At 36.0% G+C, this 23,406-nt stretch overlaps 2 protein-coding genes across 7 annotated transcripts in view; one reads left to right on the top strand and one right to left on the bottom strand.

Annotated features, from left to right (window-relative positions):
• mura (murashka) overlaps positions 1-18,373 on the bottom strand; it is a 102,880-nt gene extending 84,507 nt beyond the window's left edge. For 3 of the 4 annotated variants that reach the window (XM_069841794.1, XM_069841793.1, XM_069841791.1), the window contains exon 1: positions 18,276-18,373. The gene's annotated coding sequence lies outside the window, so the exon portion shown is untranslated. The other variant, XM_069841792.1, reaches the window with a different exon arrangement.
• A 372-nt stretch (positions 18,374-18,745) lies between these two features.
• LOC138710727 (cytoplasmic dynein 2 intermediate chain 2-like) overlaps positions 18,746-23,406 on the top strand; it is a 41,089-nt gene continuing 36,428 nt past the window's right edge. The window contains exon 1 of one of the 3 annotated variants that reach the window (XM_069841796.1): positions 18,746-22,137. In XM_069841796.1, the coding sequence (XP_069697897.1) occupies positions 22,103-22,137 (35 nt within the window). In that variant the 5' untranslated portion in view covers positions 18,746-22,102. Of the gene's footprint in view, positions 22,138-22,185; positions 22,782-23,379; position 23,406 lie in introns of those variants that run through there. The other 2 variants (XM_069841795.1, XM_069841797.1) reach the window with 2 other exon arrangements.

The following is a 23,406-nucleotide window of genomic DNA, read 5'->3' on the forward strand; positions in this document are numbered from 1 at the left end:
TGATTAATTACACTTTGCTTGGAACTTCTAAGAAATAAATAAACTGATTAAATTTCCAACTTCTTTACTTTGTTAATCTTTAGGATTTACCTTGCTTGAATAATTTCGAAGTCTTGTGCTTTAATGTCAATGAAGGGGACAATGAAGCACAAGACTTCGAAACTATCAAGCAAGGTAAATCCTAAAGATTAACACAGTAAAGAGGTTGGAAATTTAATCAGTAATATATCAGTGTTAAAAGTGTATATAGAAAAATGAAAAAAAATAAATAAACTTTAAATGAATTAAAAGTCACACACATTAAAAATAATTACAGAATACGAATTAAGATGGTGTAATTGGTACAGTGAGTCCCAACAAAAGTTCCTAGTGTTTCTGTTGCTAACCAGCAGCAGGTCCTCCCAGTTTTCACTGCTGCTTGCAACCACAAACTTAAAGCACTCTGCCAGATTAAAAATACGTGCTAGACCTATGCTGATTATATGAATAACATTTATTCTTCATATTATAGTTGGAATCTCCTGATAGAGGGGCAGAGAAGGCCTGACGGCCTTATCTCTATCAGGTTAAATAAATAAATACTAAATACGGTACTCATCCTCCTCACAGTAGCTGCTGGAGTGTTGTCCATCTAATGTAATACATAATTCACATCACATCATTCACAATAATTGAAACCTCCCCCCCCCCCGGAATAAGGGTATAAGTACATAGGAAACCATGCACCATATACCCTTATTCCAGAGTGGTATTCAATTGTTTCATTAAATCTATTCACTACATTTAGTATTTTTTTCCACATGGAACTGGGCAGCCAGAAAATTTGCGTCTAAAGTTTTCCCTTGTTCTGCCACACAATAACTTTTTCCATATGTACATTTTCAAAATTGGACATCTCTGTTTTATTACTAATCACTAAAGATGCTGATTCGACTATTATCACGAGTTCGCCTCCCCTTAGCCAAGAGTAGCCATCTTGTCCTTATTTGCATGGCTGGTGAATCCTCTAATGCTTAGTTTATTTCACCACTCCTGACTGGTATTTATGTTATCTATCAGACATCATGTCTTCTAGTGTATATGGTAGGAGAGAGGAAGAGGGAATACGGGAAAGAGAGAGAGATATCACCATGTGAAAGCTGCATGCTTGATGATGAATCCATGTCCCCCAAAATAAGCTGTGCCAATCTGTAGTCAGTCCTTGACAGCCAGCACAAGAGGCATACAGTGACTTAGCTAAGAATAAGTGCAGTTTATTATGTAGTATTGTGTTTTGCAACAGTGCAACACATTCAATGTGTGAACGTGTAGCTACACGTTTTGAAAATGTACATATGCAAAAAGAAATGTGGCAGAACAATGGAAAACTTTAGACATAAAATTCCTGGCCACTCAGTCCCGTATAGAAAAACAATACTAAAATTAGTGAACAGGTTTAATGAAATATGTTCTGTGACTGATGCGATGTGAATTATGTATCACATAAGGTGGGCAACACTTCCAGCAGCTACTGTCAGGAGAGTGAGTATCAAATGTTACTAATAGAACATAATACCAGTATGTAAGTGATTTCATGGATACAAGCAACAGCAGTAATGGGGAGGGGACCCTGCCACTGGTCGGACTAGGACTCACTGCAATAATACTGTATTTATTATGGAGTTATGTCTGATCTTACTTCAGAACTACAGTATTACAAAGCCAAGACAAAAAAGAGTTGACAGACTGAGAAAGTCTGGGGAGAACAGTTTTAATCTTACACTTATAAAATTTATGAGCTGTTTCAGCACTCTCACTTTTCATTAACTTCATTGTTCCCATGTACTTTGAACAGACAAGTCATTAAACTTTGTGTATCTGACACAATGGCTTTATCATCCTGGCACTCTTTCAGAACTATTATTTAGTATCATACAACTTTTATTTATTTATAGTCCCGTTAACTACAATGGTCGTATCGTATATGGTTGTGTTATATAATTTTGTCTGAAGTTCGGAATTCCTCTCTAACTCAGAGACATCTGATGCCCCGACCTGGGATGCTCTCTCACCATCACAACATCCATCACGTCAGCTGGACACTTAAGCCCCGACCAGACTGTTGAGGTGCTCTCTAACTAACATAGCATCTGCTGCATTGGCTGGACACTTAAACCCCGACTACTAGACCACTGAGGTGCTCTCTCACCAGCATGACATTCATCGCAATAGCTGAACACTTAAACCTCCAACCGAAGCACATCTACCATCTATGTCCAGGCTGGACATTTAAACTCTCACTTGACAGATGCTACCTTGTGTACATAGTACAATGTTAAAACTATTATGATGACTGGCTTACTGAAATAACTACTAGTATCGTCAGAGGGTTATGGGTCTGTTTTTCGTGGATATTGGCTACCAATTCGCCATTTGCCTTTATAACTGGAAATATACAGTGTAATAGATTGAGGGAACCACGAAAAAACCTCAATTAGGTTAGCCAGCCTGGGGTTTGTAGCCGGGACCTCCTGAATAAGAGAGCTCAGTAGTTATCATAAATTATGATATATAAAACAGAATGCACTGGAAATAGCGTTTAAAGTCTGACCTATTTTCGTGACAATCAGATCTTTGAACATGCAACCCATATATTTCTAACTAATTTTAAAAAGCATTCATGTTAAAACTTTTGAAGTGTAACTTATTAAGGTGCCAATGATAATTTCACATAATTATGAACAAATAATTTCACATAGTTATGAAAAATCAGCACTACTTACACTGCTATGTTACACAAATATAATATGTTAAATTATCTATCTGCGACCACCCCCCCTCCATCCTGATTAAATTGATATCACAAGAATACTGCAACTGAGATAAACCTGACCTCATTCAGTTTCTTCCTTCATCTTAACTTTCTATCCTCTTACATTGAATGGAGAGACAAGGGCTGGATTACAGAAGAAAGCTGCTGTTATTCACGGTAATTCTGCAATAGCATTTAAACTAATATTCCCACACTTCTGAATTGTGTTACGAGAGAAAACCTTTTTAATTTTTCTGTCTCTTTCAACAACCGAGAAAAACATTTACCCATAACCAAATTTACAGAACAGAGTCTTTTATGGAATGCAACATTTTTAATGTAAACATTCAGTTGCCATATAATGGGTTTGTTTAGAAGGTTCAATGTCAATTTAAATCCAATGAACTATCTTCCAACACTTTTATATCTGTAATGGCTTATGATTTGATCTACGAAATTTGAGTGAAGGAGCTTGTAGCATAATTTGAAGAAAATCAGTTACAAGTGCGAAGAAAACAGACCTCTAATGATAACAGTTTAAGTTTAACGCGAAACATTGAATGTTTGTGACGAAAATCAACATAGAATAACTTCGTCCATATTGATTATACTAGGCCTATTAAATTACACAAATACGACTATACAGAGACAAAACCAATTTCTTTCCAATATCTTTTATAAAAAAAACCTTCCAAATGAATTAAACTGACAAACTCAAACTGTAAAAAAACTCGTTACTGTGACATGCATGTTTACATTAAATAATCCCATTTTTCTGTAAAGAAACGAAAGAAATGACATCCGGATTTTCATGACTGTATGAAAATTATGAAAGATATGAGCAATTTAAATTGTCCCTTACTTAAAAAATATACTATGTATATATAATAGATCTAAACAGTGTAAGTAAAGTAAATTTATCCCCTTTACTCACCATGACGGCAAATAAAGAGTATTAACACAGTCTAATATATACAGTCACAAAGATTAATACGTAGTAAATATGCATCCATACATAGTTGCTAACCACTAGGATAGCTACTATCGCCTCATTACAGACAATGCGAAATAGTACCTGCACAGTCTATTGTTTCTAGTAGCCTATTCTCATAAACTCAAGCTTCGTGACTGTATATACTAGACTGTAGCTGTGGTATAAAAGTAGAACTTCATGCTTTCAGGATCCCAGCACTAGAATGAAATGGTCAGTACCATCCTTGGTAACGATCTGGGGTACTCCTATTTCCCTCTTTCATTCAATCAACACTCTCCACCTCCCTTCACTTCACCTATCATTTGCAATAGTTAAAAACAGGCTGCACTGATGTTTTGGGGGAAGTTTGGATTTCCGATGCTGACAAAGAAAGGGCTTCGAGCTCTGCGCCCTGGGGCACATCAAGTACTCGTCTAGGAAGGGACCTAGCTCTTTCAGTGATAAGGCAGAATGGTTCACTGTTAGTATCAGATTCACAAATTCCAACCAGATCGCCTGTCAGATTGGTACAGTCATTGCATATATACCACACAATAGCCCTCTTCTGGGTCCAGTTCTAAAAAAAGCCAGTCAGTCAAAGCTTCGACTCAATCTCGCAAAATAATACAAGACAAATCTTAGAACAAATTAATAAATTAGAATACAATAGTTTTATGTCATTTATTACACCTACAAAATGAACTGTGATTTTTCTTTACAATTCTGAGTTTTGGGCCATGACAGAAAAGCAAGAACAGAAAACAGAAACAACTAAAATGAAATTCACAAGAAGCATAGCAAGCCATAGATTATTAGATAAATTGATTCGATTTTGTTAACAGAATGGAAGGTCATCAGAAACCAAAACAAATGCTCAACTACAAACCTTATGTAAAAGAACTGTAGGTAGACCAAGGAAATGGTGAACTCATGAAAGATGATAAAAAAGAAAACACGCAGATGAGAATCGAACTGGCGACCTCCGCACTTATCTTCTTGGCGTTCGTTTACAGCTCTACAGTGGCTACTTGCCAGTTCGGTTTGGCAATGCAAGAATAAAATTACTGAAGTCAACCCACAACATTCATGTCAATTATTGCTATACCTCCTATCCAGTAAAGGTATAATTTAATTAAGTTTCTCCGAGTAATTAAATTAATTCATGGAGAACTACGGAATTGAAGCAAATCACATTTTCGATAAACATTGCCCATGTTATTTTACTTAACTTTATATATCTGATGAGGAGGTGTAGGAAGAAAAATAAAAAAATCCCTGGAACAAAAAATCGAGTAAATCACCATTCTGCACAAGTTTAGCCTACAGGCTTGAAATGAAATGTCATTTTTCGGTCAAAAAATGTTATTGTATGGCACATTTTTTATGATTGATGTACCTACTGAATGTATGAACAAAATAACATGGCTAGGGGTGTAGTCATGTCACTGCACTGTCCCGGTATTATTTCTCTGCCCTTTTATTTGGACATTAAATACTCAGAGTGAATCTATGAAGCTACACTACAGACTTCACAACAATTTCTAATGTAAACTATACAAGGACTAATAATGCGGCTAAAATTATACATAAAGAGATGACCAGCAACATAACATTACAGAAACATAGAATGCTATACTACAAACTACAACCAGTCCTTGAAAAGTGTCAATTATAAATGTACTGGAATAGTGAAATACCAACTGATATGAAAATGGAAGGAAAGTGTCAAGATACATAGGTTGGATAAAAAGTTATGGCAACACTGCTGTCACATGACGATGGTGCGTTCGAGAGCTGCCAGCTGTGTGGACATGAAAAAGGACTGTTAGATGAGTTAGTGCAGCCAGCGGCTATAGTAACTTACTATGTCAATCTACTGCAGTGTGTAGAACATTGACTTTCTTAGGGATAGTGCGAGCACCCAAAGATCATGTTTACAAAATTAGACCAACGTTGCTGGATCAAAATTGAAATGGCACGAGGTCGTAGTGCACAAGCATGTTTTCAGGCACTGCGTGAAGCATGTGGCGATGCAACGTTGCCATATTGCACAGTGGCACGATAGGTTAAAACGTTCCGGGAAGGCAGGGATGCCATTCAGGACAACCTCCGTACAGGACAACACAGTTCAACTCCATGCTTCCCTGTTGGATGATGATCGCCGATGGACTGCGCGTGAGTTAGCAGCGGAAGTCAGAGTATGTCACAAAACTGTGCTCCACATTCTGTACGACATTCTGGGTTACCCAAAATTGCAGCGTGTTGGATACCCTATGAAATTTTCGAGGTGCAACAATGGCACCGCTACGCAGTCGCACAGGCCTTGCTGGACCAGTACCAAAGGGAAGGTGACGACTTTCTTGGACGAAACCTGGGCTCGCTCGTACGAACCAAACTTGAAACACCAATCAAATGAATGGAAGCATCCAGGTTTTCCTCGTGTGAAGAAAGTGCGCCCTACACAAAGCGCTGTGAAGGTGATTTTCATTGTGGCATCTGACATTGATGGGATAATACTGCACCACGCTGTACCTCCAAGGCAGACGGCAAATGCGGACTACTACTGCAGGTTCCTGCAGCACCACCTTCGTCTAGCGCTCAGGAGAAAACGACGACACTTGGTGGTACAGAACCCCATCATTCTTCATGACAATGCAAGGAGTCACACCGCTGCTGCTGTCAAGGACCTCTTGCATCACTGGCAATGTGAGATTCTGGAACATCCACCGTACTCACCCGATATGATTCCATGAGATTATGATCTCTTCGCCAAAGTGAAAGAACCACTGCGAGGCACCTGATACAATACCAGAGATGAACTTATCCGTGCTGTAGGGCAGTCAATACGGAACATCAACAAAGATGGACGCGCTGATGATGTACGACGCCTTCCAAACATTTGGCAAAAGGACGATAAATAAGGGGGGGTGACTATATTGAAGGTACGTAAATGTTGTACCCCTGTGAATAAAGCCATGTTAGAAATATCGAACTGTTGCCATTACTTTTTATCCAACCTTAGTATTTGTTATTTTATAATTAAATGAAGAAGTCTCTAGCATAGACATTACAGTGTAGCTAAACTTCAACATGCAGTCCACTTATATAGAAAAAAATTAACAAATACAAGGAGCTGGCAACAGAGATAAGGACATGTGAAAAGTCAACAGAGTTAATATACACCCTTTTTCTGTCCACTACTGAAGTAATTCCGAATATACCTTGAACCTTGACTGTCTATTACCACAGATTCATAAAGCAGACATACTGGATGCATGTTATATTGTATGACAGGTCTTACACTGTTCAACCGACACGAATGCTGTTTGAGTTTTGTATCCGTGAATTGCAATAAAAATGTACAATTGAACTGTATATTTTTAAAAGGCTATCAGTCAACAGTTTGGTTACTTTTAGTTTATTGTTGTTTCAGAATATACATATCTGCACTGATTATCTTTAAAAAGGCGTCAGTCAACCTGTTCTTTTTAAGTTCAGTATTTTTAAAGGGGCTTCAGTCAATGACTCATGATCATGACCTTCTAACACTAAACAGTAGATATCTCTGTCAGCACTTTTTTTCCACTTCGTATTTGGTAATACATTTCTTGTGGTGTGGAAGAGAAGGCCTGATAGCTTTAATTCCACTAGAATAAATAAATAAATAAATAAATAAATAAATAAATAAGCAGGCCGTAAATAAATAAATAAATAAATAAGTAAGCCCTAAGTAAATAAATAAATAAATAGGCTAACTAAATAAATAAGTAATTAAATAAATAAATAAATACCAGAAAAGGTTGTATTAAAGCATGCACAACGGTCAATGGACTGAACAGTCACACTTTTCTTATGGGCCTCCACTGTGAACCAGTAATTGTGACAAAAATTAGCTTATCCATCAGGAAGGGTTTCAATCAGTCCAATAAATTTAAAGATTTGGAGACACTGAAGTGTTACATGCCTTAAGAACATCTAGAATTCTATGAAGAGATTTTGAAGTGGTCAGTAAACAATACCAACAAGAAGGTGAATAAACAGAGTGCAAATAATGATTATTTGTGTAGATTGCTACATCAGTGTTACAAGATTCGGAACTGTTTAATTTATAATATCTGCAGTTAATATTATATTAGTTCGAAAACACAAATGAATGGAAAATGTATGTAAACACATTATGTCTGATTTTAGTAACTATTGTTCTATTTTCTTATACGGACATCAGTATCCATGATTTAACTACTAATTAGAATAATCAGAAATTAAAACAGCATTACAATTTCTCGTCTGAGAATTAAATTTCAACCACAGAACTTTCCAACTTTAATATAACTGACCACATTTTGCTATTTTGCATTTTAAGAAGTTTTTCTCAATTTTCCAATAATGTCTGTTGACTGATGCTCTTTTAAAAATATACAATTCAATTATAAAAGAAATACCATTCGTGAAAGAAGGGCTCTAATAACTTACTACTTTTCTGACTACAATGCTGAACATTGCATGATAATGGTATTACAGGTTTTCAGACTTGAGTATGTTATACAAAGAAATTATAAACAAACAGTGGTAATTATGTAGTAAGCATTGACAAGACTGTCCTCCCAGAGAACACACATTACCAAATATAGAGGCCTACATTTCAATTAAATTTCCGTCTTCTTATGATTGACATATTGTCAGCCTCTTTACACCTTAACAGAAGTACAGGATATTCTTATGCAAACCAGTCCCACTCCATATAATAAAATCTGTTGGCGGGTAGCAAGTGGTCATACACCAGCATATGGACAGGTCCATACAAGCTTCCCTACACAGACCCATCCCACTCCACCCTCCACCGCTTAGTTTCCTCAGGACAGACACTCCAAACTACAGTCATATAAGCCAATGGAACATGAATATCTGGGACCGGTCTGCATATGAAAACTCTATATGTGTCCTGGATTTCTACTGCGGGGAGATGGCGGCCTGACCGATTGATGCTTATTACAAAATTACCTAAAGTCTGCCGAGTTAGCTCTGTGGTAGCATGCCTGCCTCCAGACTAGCCGGCCCGGGTTTGATTGCCGGTGGGGTCAGAGATTTTCATGTAAAGTTTCTACCTCGGGACTAGGAGAGATCGCAGTGCACAACTTCTAATCACTAGATTGTGCACCAATATGCCTGTGTTAAATCCCAATTCTCTCCTCAGTGTATATGAAGAGAAGGCATATTATGTCACTGTTGATAGTGATTCGTCCATTGGATGGGGATGTTAAGCCTGGCAGCCCCCTTGGTGTTATTTGACAGGAGTAGACTACGTGCTGGCACCGGATTTCCCCTTCTCCCTTCCTCATCTTCATCATCATCACTCATCTCCAGACACTACACTTACACATACACTCACCCTAGTACACGACACAACTCTCCACATACACATCATGTACAGCATGACCCGCCGAAGTGGTGTAAGATTACAACTAGAAAATGGGTCACAGTTCTGCCATCTATTCGCAATATGCGGAACCCGAATCAAGCAAGTGGAGAGACAGAGACAGAGAGAGACACACACACAAAATTACCTAAATCTTCATTACGTACCTAGGAGAGAGAAAGAGAGTGTTGTTTTACTGTAATATAGCAGATACCGCATTCAGCAAAGGACCTAAGAGACACGAGCTTGAATAGTTTGAATCATAGACAAAAGCTATTTATCATCTGTACATATGTTTTACAACACACATAGAATGTACCGATTCAGCTGTTCAGTTTGTTCACTTATTGTCGACATCTGCTAACCTCAATGCGATATTTATTACGTGAAATAGTTAAGTATTATGCAAACAAGGACCTAAAATTTAAATATAAATATGTCTGTGGTAAAAGATAATTGGATGAATATAGCAGCAGGGACGATTTATATACACTTGTTTGTTATAGAATTAAGAAAAAAAGAGAACTGCAAACTTAGCAAGTAAAGAATTTTGAATGTTTAAAATAAATGCAATAGGGTGAAAACCTGCACTAAAACCAGAAGTAAGTGTAAGTTAAACCAACATAAATTGAATAGTTATACGATAGAAAAATGTGTTATTAAAATAAATATGTTGTTGTTGTTGTTATTTTCTAATGCCAGGCGTTTGACAATAAAGTCATTTGACCTCTTGCACTCCAATATTTTTCAAAGATATTATCATGGCCAGCCAATGAAGCACAGATTTTGAGATGTTCCGAATCCATTTCTTGGTTTGAGTTGCACAATGGGCAGTTAGGGGACTGATATATTCCAATTCTATGCAGGTGTTTGGCCAAACAATCATGGCCTTTGCCAATTAAATGCAGCCACAGACGATTTTCGTCGTAAATCGGGAATTAACTGTGGATTTTGATGCAGAGAGTTCCATTTTTTTCCCTTGAGATTGTGTTATCAAATTTTGTTTGTTGAAGTATAAGTATGTACATTTTAATAAATCTTTTCACAGAGTAATACGTAGATTTAGAAACAGGCCTGTAAGTAGCAGTGCTGCCCTTCTTTGCTAAAGCATCCGCATTCTCGTTTCCCAGGATTCCGCAATGGGATGGTATCCATTGGAATACAATTCTTTTATTGAGTGATATTAATTGAGAGAACATTTTAGTTATTTCTGCTGTTTGAGATGAAGGTGTGTGTTTAGAGGCTATTGATAGAATAGCTGCTTTGGAGTCTGACAATATAACTGCATTTTTAAATTTATTGATGTGGCATAGAAGATTCCTGAGACTTTCACTTATTGCAATGATTTCTCCATCAAAACTTGTTGTTCCATACCCAAGAGATCTATAAAGTGAGAAGAGACAGCACGTAACACCTGCGCCGGCACCTTGTTCTCTGGAGATCAAGGATCCATCGGTGTATAAATGAAGCCAGTTTTGTGGAGGATACCTAATATTAATTGTCTCTAAAGACAATTGTTTTAGTATTTCAGTGTTTACTTCTGATTTTAGTATTTCTTCTGTTAAATTTAGATTATATTCTATATTTAATAGAGTTAAAGGTTTGGTTTAATTTGTAGGTTTTCTGTTAAATTCAGGATATTGATTTTCTGTTTTAACTCTTGAACAATGGATATGAAACTTTTTTGAGTTTTCAATCTACAGAGAGAACTGTATGAATGCCAATTGTTTCCTGGTAATCTGATAAGTTTTTCATATTGAACCTCAGTTGAAACGTTAAAATATGGTGTTCACTTAAATTGGCTACAACTTGCCATTTAACCACTCCAATATGAAATGAGTACCATTAAGGTAAAATTATCTGGAGGTAAAATAGTCCCCCAATCGGATCTCTGGGCGGGGACTACTTTAATGGTACAGAATCAACTTAACATCTTACAATGGAATGCTGGTGGTATAACATCAGCCAAGAAGACTGAACTAGCCAATATTAAAATAAATATTTAATGTGTATAATCACTATTTGTGAATGTATCAGTTTTAGTTATTAAGTTTATGTACTTTTGAACTATTAATAAATAATACTAATACTAATAATACATATGTTTTACAAACATGAACTCAGGAAAGTCAGAAATGAACTCTGCCTGGCTAACCTTACTTTGGTATGTCAGTGTTCATACGTGGTACCTTGAGAAGGGCAGGAGAGGGTAAAAATGATCCAGATTTTAATTCTGCCTATGGAATAAAGGAAGAAACAATTTCAGAGATAAATCTTAACTGGAAGAGAAGGAATATAGGTGATGAGTTTGTGATTTAATTCAGTAGGCCTATATCCAATCAAATATTTGAAGAATAGCACAAAAACACAATAAATGTCTTTCGAAACTTTTCTCCAATTAATCGAATTAGCCTACAACACATTCAAATCTCCCCAGTAGAACTTTACTGTGATAAATAACACCAGTATTAACTTAACATGTATATCACACATCCTTCATCACTGCACATTTACTGTACATAACCATTTTAATAACCTACACGTAACTAGTAATGACAATGGAGTTAAGTTAGTCAACTTTGCGACATAAAAAAATTTGATTGTCAAAAGTAGGCTACAATATTGAACTATGAGGATATAATATATATTATATAAATATACTTGGACTTGGATTGACACACAACCAAATAGATCACATCTTGATAAATAAACGAAGACATACTAGCATAGTAGACATTCGAACCTTCAGTGGGACAGACTGCAATTCTAATCATTATTTGGTAATTGGAAAATTAATAGAAAGACTATCAGTAGCCAAGTGAGTACAGCAACAAGTTAATATTAGTAGATTCAATATTCTGAAATTAAAGGACGAGGAAACATTATCAGGTCGAAATTTCAAATAGGTTTGCCACTTTAGGAAGTTCCAATGAAGTTGGAAAAGAGTTAGATGTTAATAGAGCTTGAGAAAATATCAAAGATAGGCTAGTAACAAAATTGCAGCTGAGTAGAGCATAGGTTATTATGAAATTAAGAAAAATAAACCGTGGTTTGATGAAGATTGTTCCATGGTAGTAGAAAGAAGGAAACAGGCAAAATTGAAATTCTTACAGGATCCAGTTGAGGCGAAGGGAGATAATTATTTCAATGAAAGACGGGAAGCAAGTCGTACACTTAGGAATAAAAAAATATTTCTTGAAGGAAAAACTGAATGAGGTAGAAACAAACACATGAGAGATCTATATAAGGGCATAAAGGAATTTAAGAATGGATATCAGGTAGGGGTAAATGTGATCAAGGATGAGATTAGCGACTTGCTTGCAGACTCTCATTCAATACTGAACAGATGGAAAAACTATTTTGGACAACTACTAAATGTACATAGGTCAAATAGAAATGATTGGGACGAAATTCAAATACTACAAACTGATGAGCCATTTATAACCGAACCCCATTCTGTGAAGTCGAAATTGCGATAGAAAATCTGAAAAAGTAGGCTACAAGTTTCTAGGTATCAATCAAATTCCAAAAGAATTAATATAAGAGGTTGGAAGCACATTATCTAGCGAAATTTATAAGCTTGTACTTGCTATTTGGGAAAAGGAAATTGTACCAGAACATTGAAAGGAATCCATAATTGTACCTAATTTTAAGAAGGGGGACAAGACTAACTGTAGCAATTTGCAAGGATTATCAGTTTTGTTGACATCGTACAAAATTTTGTCCAATATTCTTTTGAGAAGATTAACTCCGTATGTAGATTAAATTATTGGGGATCATCAGTGTGGTTTTAGGCGTAATAGATTGATTATTCATCACATTTTTTGTATTCGACCAATATTGGAGAAAAAATGGGAGTATAAGGGTTGAGTAACATCAGTTATTCATAGATTTCAAAAAGCAATATGACTCCGTTAAGAAGAAAGTTTTATATAATATCCTTATAGAAGTTGGTATTCTGAAGAAATTAGTTCAATTAATTGAAATATGTCTCAGTGAAACATACAGAAGAGTCCGTATAGGCCAGTTTCTGTTGGATGCTTTTCCAATTCACTACAAGCTAAAGCAAGGAGATGCACTATCACCTTTACTTTTTGACTTCATTCTAGAATATGGCATTAGAAAAGTTCGGGATATTAGAGGGTTTGGAATTGAACGGGTTACATCAGCTTCTTGTCTATGCAAATGACGTGAATATGTTAGGAGAAAATCCACAAACGATTAGGGAAAACACGAAAATTTTACTTGAAGCAAATAAAGTGATAGGTTTGGAAATAAATCCCGAAAAGACAAAGTATATGATTATGTCTCGTGACCGGAATATTGTACGAAATGGAACTATAAAATTTGGAAATTTATACTTCGAAGAGGTGGAAAAATTCAAATATCTTCGAGCAACAGTAATAAATATAAATGACACTCGAAAGGAAATTAAATGCAGAATAAATATGGGAAATGCCTGTTATTACTTAGTTGAGAAGCTTTTGTCATTTAGTCTGCTGTCAAAAAATCTGAAAATTAGAATTTATAAAACAGTTATATTACCGGTTGTTCTGTATGGTTGTGAAACTTGAACTCTCACTTTGAGAGAGGAACAGAGATTAAGGGTGTTTGAGAATAAGGTTCTTAGGAAAATATTTGGGATTAAGAGGGATGAAGTTACAGGAGAATGAAGAAAGTTACACAACTGCACGCATTGTATTCTTTACCTGACATAGTTAAGAACATTAAATTCAGACGTTTGAGATGGGCAGGGCATGTAGCATTTATGGACGAACCCAGAATGAGTATAGAGTGTTAGTTGGGAGGTCGGAGGGAAAAAGACCTTTGGGGAGGCCGAGACATGGATGGGAGGATAATATTAAAATGGCTTTGAGGGAGATGGAATATGAAGGTAGAGACTGGATTAATCTTCCACAGGATAGGGACCGGTAGCAGGCTTATGTGAGGGCTGCAATGAACCTCCGGGTTCCTTAAAAGCTATAAGTAAGTAACCATTTTAATAACAGGGAAGTTAATACCATTTCACTGTCTGATAATTAGTACAGTTAATATAGGCCTACAGTAATAAAATAATCATTAACATAAGCTTCTTTGAACATGACTGCATGCCTTCACTATTTACTTATATATGAATCTTCATGAACCTCAACATGGGTGTTAACAGCATTTTTATTTTCAGATTTTGAGCCCGTGCTCAAAGCAGCAATTTGTTTTAATGTCTTGTTGTAGAGATACCACTGAGGTAATTACGGAGTTTGACTACTGTGAGATTTTTTAAATAAGAGTTCTTGATTAATGGGTAGTCTTATACAGCAAAAAGAGTGTTTTGGTTTTTATTTTTAGGAAATGACTGGAACAGGTTTTTTTTTTGCGTTGTTACGATTGGTGGGTTGGTTTCGGTGAGAGTAGTTGTGATTAATTACTGGGTAGGGGAATTCGATTGGTCGATCGATTGCAGTATTCAAGGATCTGTCTTTTATCTTTATGACTTCAATGGCAGTGGATGGAGGAGGGGCTCGTGACCTCTTCCGCAATGCCAGTGTGATTGTTACCTAAATTTATTTTCGCGTGCACATTCCAGATGAAAATGAGATAAAATGAACAAATTCCCTTCGTGTGCCAGTTACTTATCTTGCATATACGAAGATTAGGTTTGGTTTGGTTAGTTTAGGTTTTTAACCTAGTCCGCACATTCTGCATATGCGCAGTTAACATCTCAGAGCCAAGTTGATCTTGTCATGAGGCTTATGTGTGTGGATGGTGTGTTGTGCATGGGGTGTAGACTGTCTTTTGTTTTTATGACTTCAATGGTAGTAGATGGTGTGCTGTGCACAGTGTAGAACAAGTGAGGTAGAATTTATTAGATTAAGGGAAGAAGAATTGCATGAGTTCTTAATTAATCATGGTGTGTTGTGTGATAGTTGTGCATGTGATAATTGTGGAGATATTTTTAAAGCAGATTGGAAGACTCTAGATTCATCACTTCACGTCTAATTACTAAGTTATAATGCTTATTATATTCCCCAGTAATTACGGATTTTTACTTTTTTTTTTTTCAAACTTTCATTTTCGCCGTATTTTACAGTCGTAAAAATGATAGAAACACTTTCAACTGTCGGAAATCACTTATAATAACGTAACACAACCTAACATTCTTAGGTTAGGTTAGAATTGATTTCCGACAAATGAAAATATTTCTATCATTTTTACGACGGTAAAATACGGCGAAAGTAGAAGCGTGAAAAAAATTATCCAAAAATAGTCAAACTCCGTAATTACCGAAGTGTCTCTTCTACCTGAAACTTTTTCAAGTGTTGTACCTCCTATGCTACAGAGCATTTCAGCGATAAGTACCAGTTTATTCGTCAACCTGCAAAGAATTTTGAACATTTTTTGACCAGTAATAATAAGTAATAAAAATCTATGGAGATTGGCAGATGAAGATCCAATTGAACTACAAATTAGAAGGCGCAAGTAGAGGTGGATAGGACATTCGTTAAGAAAACCGAGGGAGGCTATTGAAAGACAAACATTAGAATGGAATCCCCAAGGAGCCTAAACAGTGGGATGTCCAAGAGGCGCATGGAGGAGATCTGTGAGAGAAGAGGTTGAGAGCACTGGAAGAGTGTGGGATGAGGTCAAGACTATGCTGCCAATCGTGTCCGATGGAGATCTGTCATTGATGCCCTGTGCTCCATCAGGAATGAAAGGACTTACTACTACTACTACTACTACTACTATTTGTCAGCCGCTAGGTGGCGGCGGTGATTGAGCAACTGCTGGGCAGCCAGCTCCCCCTCTCTCAGCGTTCAATACCTCACATAACGTTTCAATGACTAATCAATCTGAGATTGAAGTACGTAGAGAAGAATCGTGTTGTGTTGTGCCGCTCATATAGTTACCACATGGAGATTGGGTAATGGTGAGATATTCTGTGCTTTAACACTACGTTTTGAAAAGTTATTATACGAAAAAAAATCGTGTGGCAAAACAATGCGAAAATTTAGAAATCCTTTTCCAGGCTGCTCACTTCCAACCAGGAGGGCAATAAAACAATTAGTGAAAAAGTTTATTGAAACAGGTTGTGTAATTGATAGAAAAAAACAACCACAATCCCGTGTACTTACAGAAGAAAAAATTGACGAAGTTAGAGCTGCTTAGGAACGTACAAGATTCTGTAATTAATATAACATAGACCAGTAATAATTAATGTTAAATACAACATATTATGATTAGTAAGTAAGCATGTAAATTTTAATTCGGTGAAGCGCTGTGAGTTTAAGGACCTGGCTGCCAGCTATTGCTCAAGCACCATGCTGCTTAGCGGCTGAAGAATAAACTGGTACTTATTGCTGGAACGCTGTGTAGCTACTATCAAAATATCAAATTTACATTAATCTGAAACTAAACAATTATAAGTAGAGTCAACATTTAGTTACTTGACGAATTTCTGGATTTGAGACAAAATTTAATAATCATAATCATCATCTATTACCAGTATAACACGTAGCATGATGTAAGGTCACCGTTTAAGACAACAAAGGGCGAGAGAGAGAGAGAGAGAGAGTCTAGTAACTCACATCACCTTCCTTACGGGAATCGAACATGGATGCACTAGATTTGCAATCAGTAATGCTACCTATTACTTAACCCATCACTTCACACCTGTACGTCTAATGTATAAACTTTCCACAAAAAATTGTCTGGAAAATACTGAAAATGTTGGCAGATAAAAATAAGGACGTGAGATTGCATGCTTATTGCAACTTATGTATTTCCACAAAAAACACGAAATATTTTTGCACAGAGATTTCTTTATATGCAGTAAAACAAGGACGTAATACAATGGCACAAAATTTATTTCAGCAATAACCAACATTTCTATGTAAGTAAAGCTGAAACAATTCTCACCTTGTAGTTATTATATATTAACTTACTGAAAGTACGTTTCGCTGTACAATGCACACTTCTAATTTGCTGTACAACCATTACCGGTACTTTCTTAGTTAGGTAGGCCTACAGAAGTTTAAAATAACATTCGCTGTTGATAGGTACGGTCAAAAAGAAGGAAGACCTCTTTTAACTAAATGTGATAGGCCTACATATCAGACAAATAGGCCTACTGACAGCTACAAGAATAAACATCTACACTTGGATTAAAGAAGGGATTTCCTCTTCTCTTTCCCAAATGAAATTGTCTATTATTGTAAAAACAATTTATAACACTAATGTAAAGAAACAGTATACACTTCTTAAAGGTAGATAGGATAAACCCAACAGTATAAAAAAAAATATCAACACAAATGAACAATAATTTTGTTAAATTTGCCTAAGTTAAAAGTGAGTTGGGAAAATGAGAGATTTGAAAAGTTTTGAATTGTTATATATTTACAACGTTATAAAATAAAATTATATTTTGACATAATTTATTACACGTATACTACTATAATGCAACTTTCAACAAATCTACGTTAACTGGTTTCCCCTTTTGCCAAATCTTAAAATGAATATTTAACACCTTTCTCAATAATACTTTCGGATTCTCGGAGCTGTAAAATTGTACTTATAAGAAATTATCACAATAACCTAAACAAAGTATGAAAATAATGAAATAGAAGGCACGCATAACTTTCTTTACCTTCATCCAAGGGGATATGGTTCTTGTTACTACCCTGGGAATTTTTTATAAACCCTCACTCAGTTTAGATACATATTCTAGCATTGTATCATTAAGAAAGGTGCCAGATATTGATCCACAGAAGCCACTACCTAGGACAATAAGACTTAAGTTTAAAATATTCCTTTTTACGCTTTCAATTCTTTGTTCACAATATCACTTTTTAACTAACCTGTATTAAGTGTAAAAAATGAAATTCCTTATCTATGATTGCTTGACAAAGCGAATTCACGTTGTATTGTTGTTTAAATACACTTTCACAAAAATTAAATGCACTTATTTCTTTCGAAATTTAAAGCAATTTGTCCTCGAAATATTGAACAATACAATTATATTACTGCATAGAAACCAGCTTCCATTTTAAGCTATGCCAAGTGATTCAGCTTTCCCCACTCCCTACCGTCAAACGTCTTACCGATTGCGTTACCGCTGCCCCATTCCTCACTCCCTTTGCTCCCCTCGATACTTCACAACCGCAGCTCACGGTCCACGGCCATCACAAACGACCTCTCGTACCAAACTAAAATTAACCACGCCCACATACTAAATACGACCAATAGGATTTAGGTAATTCTTACACTAGCACCGCACCCAGGGTTGAAAGTCGATAGTTACAACGATCTATATGCATCAGAATACAACAAATATTCTTTCAACGTTATAGTAACTTATAATGAATATCTCTCATATATATAATTTTTGTATTTTGTTGATAATCATTTTGACGTTTATTTGTTTATATCAAAAAATCCGAATATATACGAAAGCGACCGAAACTTAGTTGTCATGATTTGACAACTACAGTCATGTGACCAAATTCTAGGATATTATTGGTTTTACGTCAGTCCGTGTGTGTTGTGTTTTCCTTGTTTATGACGCAGTTACAGTGATGTAGCAAAGGTGAAGGAGTAAAGGACTTGTTTCTGGTTGAAAAAAGTAGATTTTCTGTATATAATTTGTCCATTGTGTTTATAAAGCTCGAGTCTTCACAATATTGTTGTGCCTGTTCAAGAGACAATATTATTGGGAATTACAAATCTAATTTTTAATCATTTCATATTTGAAAAGGTGTTTTGAGTTGACTGTTTGGGACCTGAACAAAGACGCCATTTTGTTTGTATTCATGGAAGATGTGTTTATAACAGCTGTTGTGATTCGACGTATCGATTTACAGCATTTGGAGCCATAAACTGTGAATACAATAGAGGTGCTAAGACTTGTGATACGTCCGACTAAAAGCTAAGAAAAATATCTGCAAAACGCTTCGGTTATTAAGCTGTGTGCCAAGGTCAAGCTGTAGTGTGAAGCGTTGGCCTATCGAGCGCTCAAATTATATGTGAGAAGAAAGGAAGAGCTTTGAGCTTCGTGCTGAACTGTTGAAGTATTGTTTTAGTATACATAAGTCCAAATGACAAACACGACAAAAATGGTCGAGAAAAACACGGAAAGATATAGCAGCCCAGGTTCTCATGGTCACAATAACAATCGCCATAAGAACCATGTCAGGCCTAGAATATCGAAGAGTTCCACCTACTTTCAAAGTATCGTCACTCCGTCAAGAGGTAAACATCGAAAAGTTGACACATTCAGAGACGATAGTGAACAAGAAAGCAAAGTAAAGTCATCTGAAACTGCAGTTCAGTTGTCGTCAAATACCGCAAGACAGGGCTCCCCCAAACTGAAACAGAGAGCTAGTCCGTCCAAGGAAGGGAGCCCAGGAACTTCCCCAACACTTGGAGTTTTCTATGCTGGTGCCAAGTTTAGTGAACCACCATCTCCTACTGCACTGCCCAAGCCACCTACTCATTGGACATCTTGTGTGTATATGGCATCGGGCACATTTCCTCTAATTTCACCACAGAGGCCAGAGAAGTGTAGGGAAATATCAAATCAACTTAAAATGCTGCTGAACGTATCGGCCTGACTCCTCTAATGCAGGTCGCGGCTGGACTATGAGTATTAAGTGCAAAGATGTAAACATGTATTTTAGAATATGTATAATGGGAAGCTAAACTGAATGTTTTGTAGTTTCCTTTTTTATGTGGGAAGGTTTTATTTACTGCACAATATGTGAGCAGGACAATGTTAAGGTATCTTTGGCATTGTTATAGTAAAATAATCGTTTTTAAATGCTGCAACAAGAAAATTGTTTGTGTAATTTTTCTATTTCTATATCAGATATTGTAATTGGCAAAATATAATGGAAAGTTTTGCATTCTTTCCAACAAAGGTAAGGGTCATTGTTTTGCTCACTACTTATATAAACATGATTGTGATCTTTGTAGTTTGTATGCAGCAATAACTTAACAAGGATTGCAGTTTTAGTAATAGGGCAATTTCATCTTAAATTACTTAGTTGTGAACATTTCAAGTGTGGGTTTTGTGTTCAATTTTCAAAATTCAAAATCGTAGTTACTATAATACAAAGTTAGATGATTTATCTTCTCTGTAAAGTAGCTAGATTATTCTGAGAAGGAAGCAGTACAAATTTAATGAAAGGAATTTGATTTTGATTAAAATTGACACTTGTCTTGAAATAGTGCTAATATGTTCAAATTCAGCACTCCAAAATTTTTAGATATCAGACCAGCGCTTTCATTGTATTGTGATTTCCGTCTTTGGATAATTTAGCTGGGTATAAATATTTGTTATCAAGTTTCAATAGTCTATAAGTGTAGGTTAAGTGGTTTTTAATTCAGACACAATGATTCAAAGTGGCTCTTGCCATTCAGAAGTAAAATCACAGGTAGACCCACTACTTTATCACTCAATTTGTAGAATTTGTGTTAGGATGGTTCTCCAGATCACTTAACAGTAGTTGTAATGACGTTTCATTTTCATCCATTTTCATATAAGTTAGTGTTTCATTCATGTCCAAATGACCTTGAGAGACTGAGCCAAGATTTGTATTAGTATCTAGTCAAGGGGTCATTGATTTTTTACCATGTAAAGTGTAAATATTGTGTAGGAGACATATGCTATTTTTTAAATTGTCTGTGATGATATGAAAGTTGCCTGTAAACTTTAATTGTATGGTATGTTTTTATGATCTGAGGGAACAACCCTTTTATTGTAAAATGACTAGGAGGAGTCATTTGTTATATAGAGATACTCAGGTTTTACAGTTCCTTCCATGTGATAACAAGGTACAAATGCTTGTCGACTGCCTCTCAAAAGCAAAATTTCATTCAGAATTCATTCCATGAAGATGGAAGATCAGTAGGATTGGTACCCTTGTTGGATTGTGTGGGATATGTCTTCCCCTCCCATTCTTAAATTTGAACAGCATTTGGAACTGGTAAAAACATTTGAGAGCCAATGGCAAGGAATCAGGAGTGCAAGATAATGTTATGAGAAGATGCTGCAGTGATTCAGTGACAGTGAGTGCTTCACCGCTTGCGTGAGAATGTTCAGAAGAACTGTTTGAGGACAGCCTCTGGACTGCTGCTGATGTAATTTTGTAACATTCCATGACATGATGGGAGATTGATCTCCCATTTTATTGCATTGTATAAAACTTCAATTCGTTCATTTCCCACTAATAACAGTTGCCGACAGAGAAAGTTTACAAGACAACTTTCAAGAACCTAAAGGACCAAGTGAAACACTAACTTCAAGCTTGAAGTCTCGACATCACATCCAGATGCAGTCCAGTACAAATCACCTGAAGAGGCTTCTCGTCTTTCAGCATCATCACTTTTTATGGGCACTGCCGACCCATTGTATCATCAAATCGGTAGACAAAAGCCAGTAATTGGAACTGTAAAAAAAATGTATTGAGATAAAACTTGGAAGGACATTTGAGAAGAAATTAAGATCATTGTGTCTTCCACAGTTAAAAAAAAGTTGCAATGTGCAATATTTAGGCCTAGTAGGAAATGATATTGGTTTGCTGTAAATTTGTGTATGACCTCTGTTCCTTATGTTTTATGTATTTCCTAGATCTCAATATTAATCCTTTTCCTAATGATATTTTGTTCAATTTCCTATTTCCTTGTTTTTTTTTTTTCCCTATATTCATCGCCGAAACAACCTTATAGCCAAAGAACAAAGTCTTTCCTCGCATTTTCTTTGTAATATCATCCTCGTTTTCTTTTCCTAAAAGAAGTATATTTTCTTATTTTCAAATTTCCCCCTTCTTCCTCATACACCCCTTCCCAGGGCTCTTTTTAGAGCCCACAAAAATATCACGAAAGAGCGAGTATTGCCATTGGCAATTTTTTTTTTCAGTTACGAGAAGAGATGATGTGGAAGCTTGGGGAAAGTAGGACAAGCAGGTATGTTGAACGGTAACCAGTGATTGTGGCATGAATGAATTGAGGTCATATAATTTGAATGTGTTGACCTGTCTACGATAATTTATTTGGTATTAAATTTTTAATTACAATTTAATGCATGAAGTTTTCCAATCTTCAATAAAATTGAGTTAAGCTGTTTGGTTCGGTGTTGCTTAGTGGCACAGTGGATTAAAATGGTAAAGGCTAGTTTATTATTCGTGTCGGTGTTAAAAGGATTTGGAAGGTTATAGTTTTGAATACAAAAATTGCGTAAATTTATAAATTTTGGAAAGCTACATACACTGCATTATCGTGAAAAGGTGAGGGGAAGGGGGCTATAATACATCGTATTTTTGCTTCTATAGTAATGTCATAGTGCAAATTTATACAGTTCAGCATTTCACGGTTCGCTCGATACGATTGTTCTACGTGTGCATGCAGATTTATCGAGCGATGAGATCTCGCGTGACTGACGGGCAGCGCCTCCTTGATGACTATTGTCATGACAACAGTAAACAAAAACAAATTGAGTGAATTCGGGTTGTTCGGTAATGGAAATTTAGTTATCGGTAGTAGCAATTAGCGATGTTTTCTGATAAGTCATTTGATGCCGTGGGATTTCCCTCTTGTTGGAAGACTGAAAGGTTGGGAGATTATACTATAAAGTCAATCGGATCGTGTTTAGTAATGTATACAAATAATTCTGTTAATGTTTTTCTCTTAATGTTGATGTTTCACTTAATGATGACCACGCTAATTTGTATACGTGAAAGTGTCACTTTGGAACACGAGTTCTTTTTAAGGCTGTAAAACTTTGTGTCTAAAATACAATCAACTTATTGGCAATGTGTCAAATCACAATTTTATTTCTCTTAGATTAATTTCTTACCACAGTTTATACAGCTAAAGCAAATAGCTACCCATTTAGTTTTAAGGAATTTCATTTTCCACAGACTATTAAAATTGGACAAAATACAGTATTTCATACTGTTCAGATAAATATACTAAGAACATACACTGTCTGTTACTGGTCAACTTTATTTCCAGTGACCTTTATCTAGCTGTATAAGAACAAATTGTTTCATAAAGCAAATGAGCCATTTTTAACTTCTCAAACTCTACCTAATCTTAATCACAGAGTGGGGCTACTTCTCTCTAATCTATCTTCTCATGAAACTCTACCCTACCTTACTTTATCATTGACTGGGGCTTATTGTCACTACAGGGTTTAGAGAGGGAAACCATATCGAAGGCATCATGTCAGAAGGG

Source organism: Periplaneta americana, chromosome 12 (genome assembly GCF_040183065.1).
Source record: "Periplaneta americana isolate PAMFEO1 chromosome 12, P.americana_PAMFEO1_priV1, whole genome shotgun sequence".
NCBI classification, from domain to species: domain Eukaryota; kingdom Metazoa; phylum Arthropoda; class Insecta; order Blattodea; family Blattidae; genus Periplaneta; species Periplaneta americana.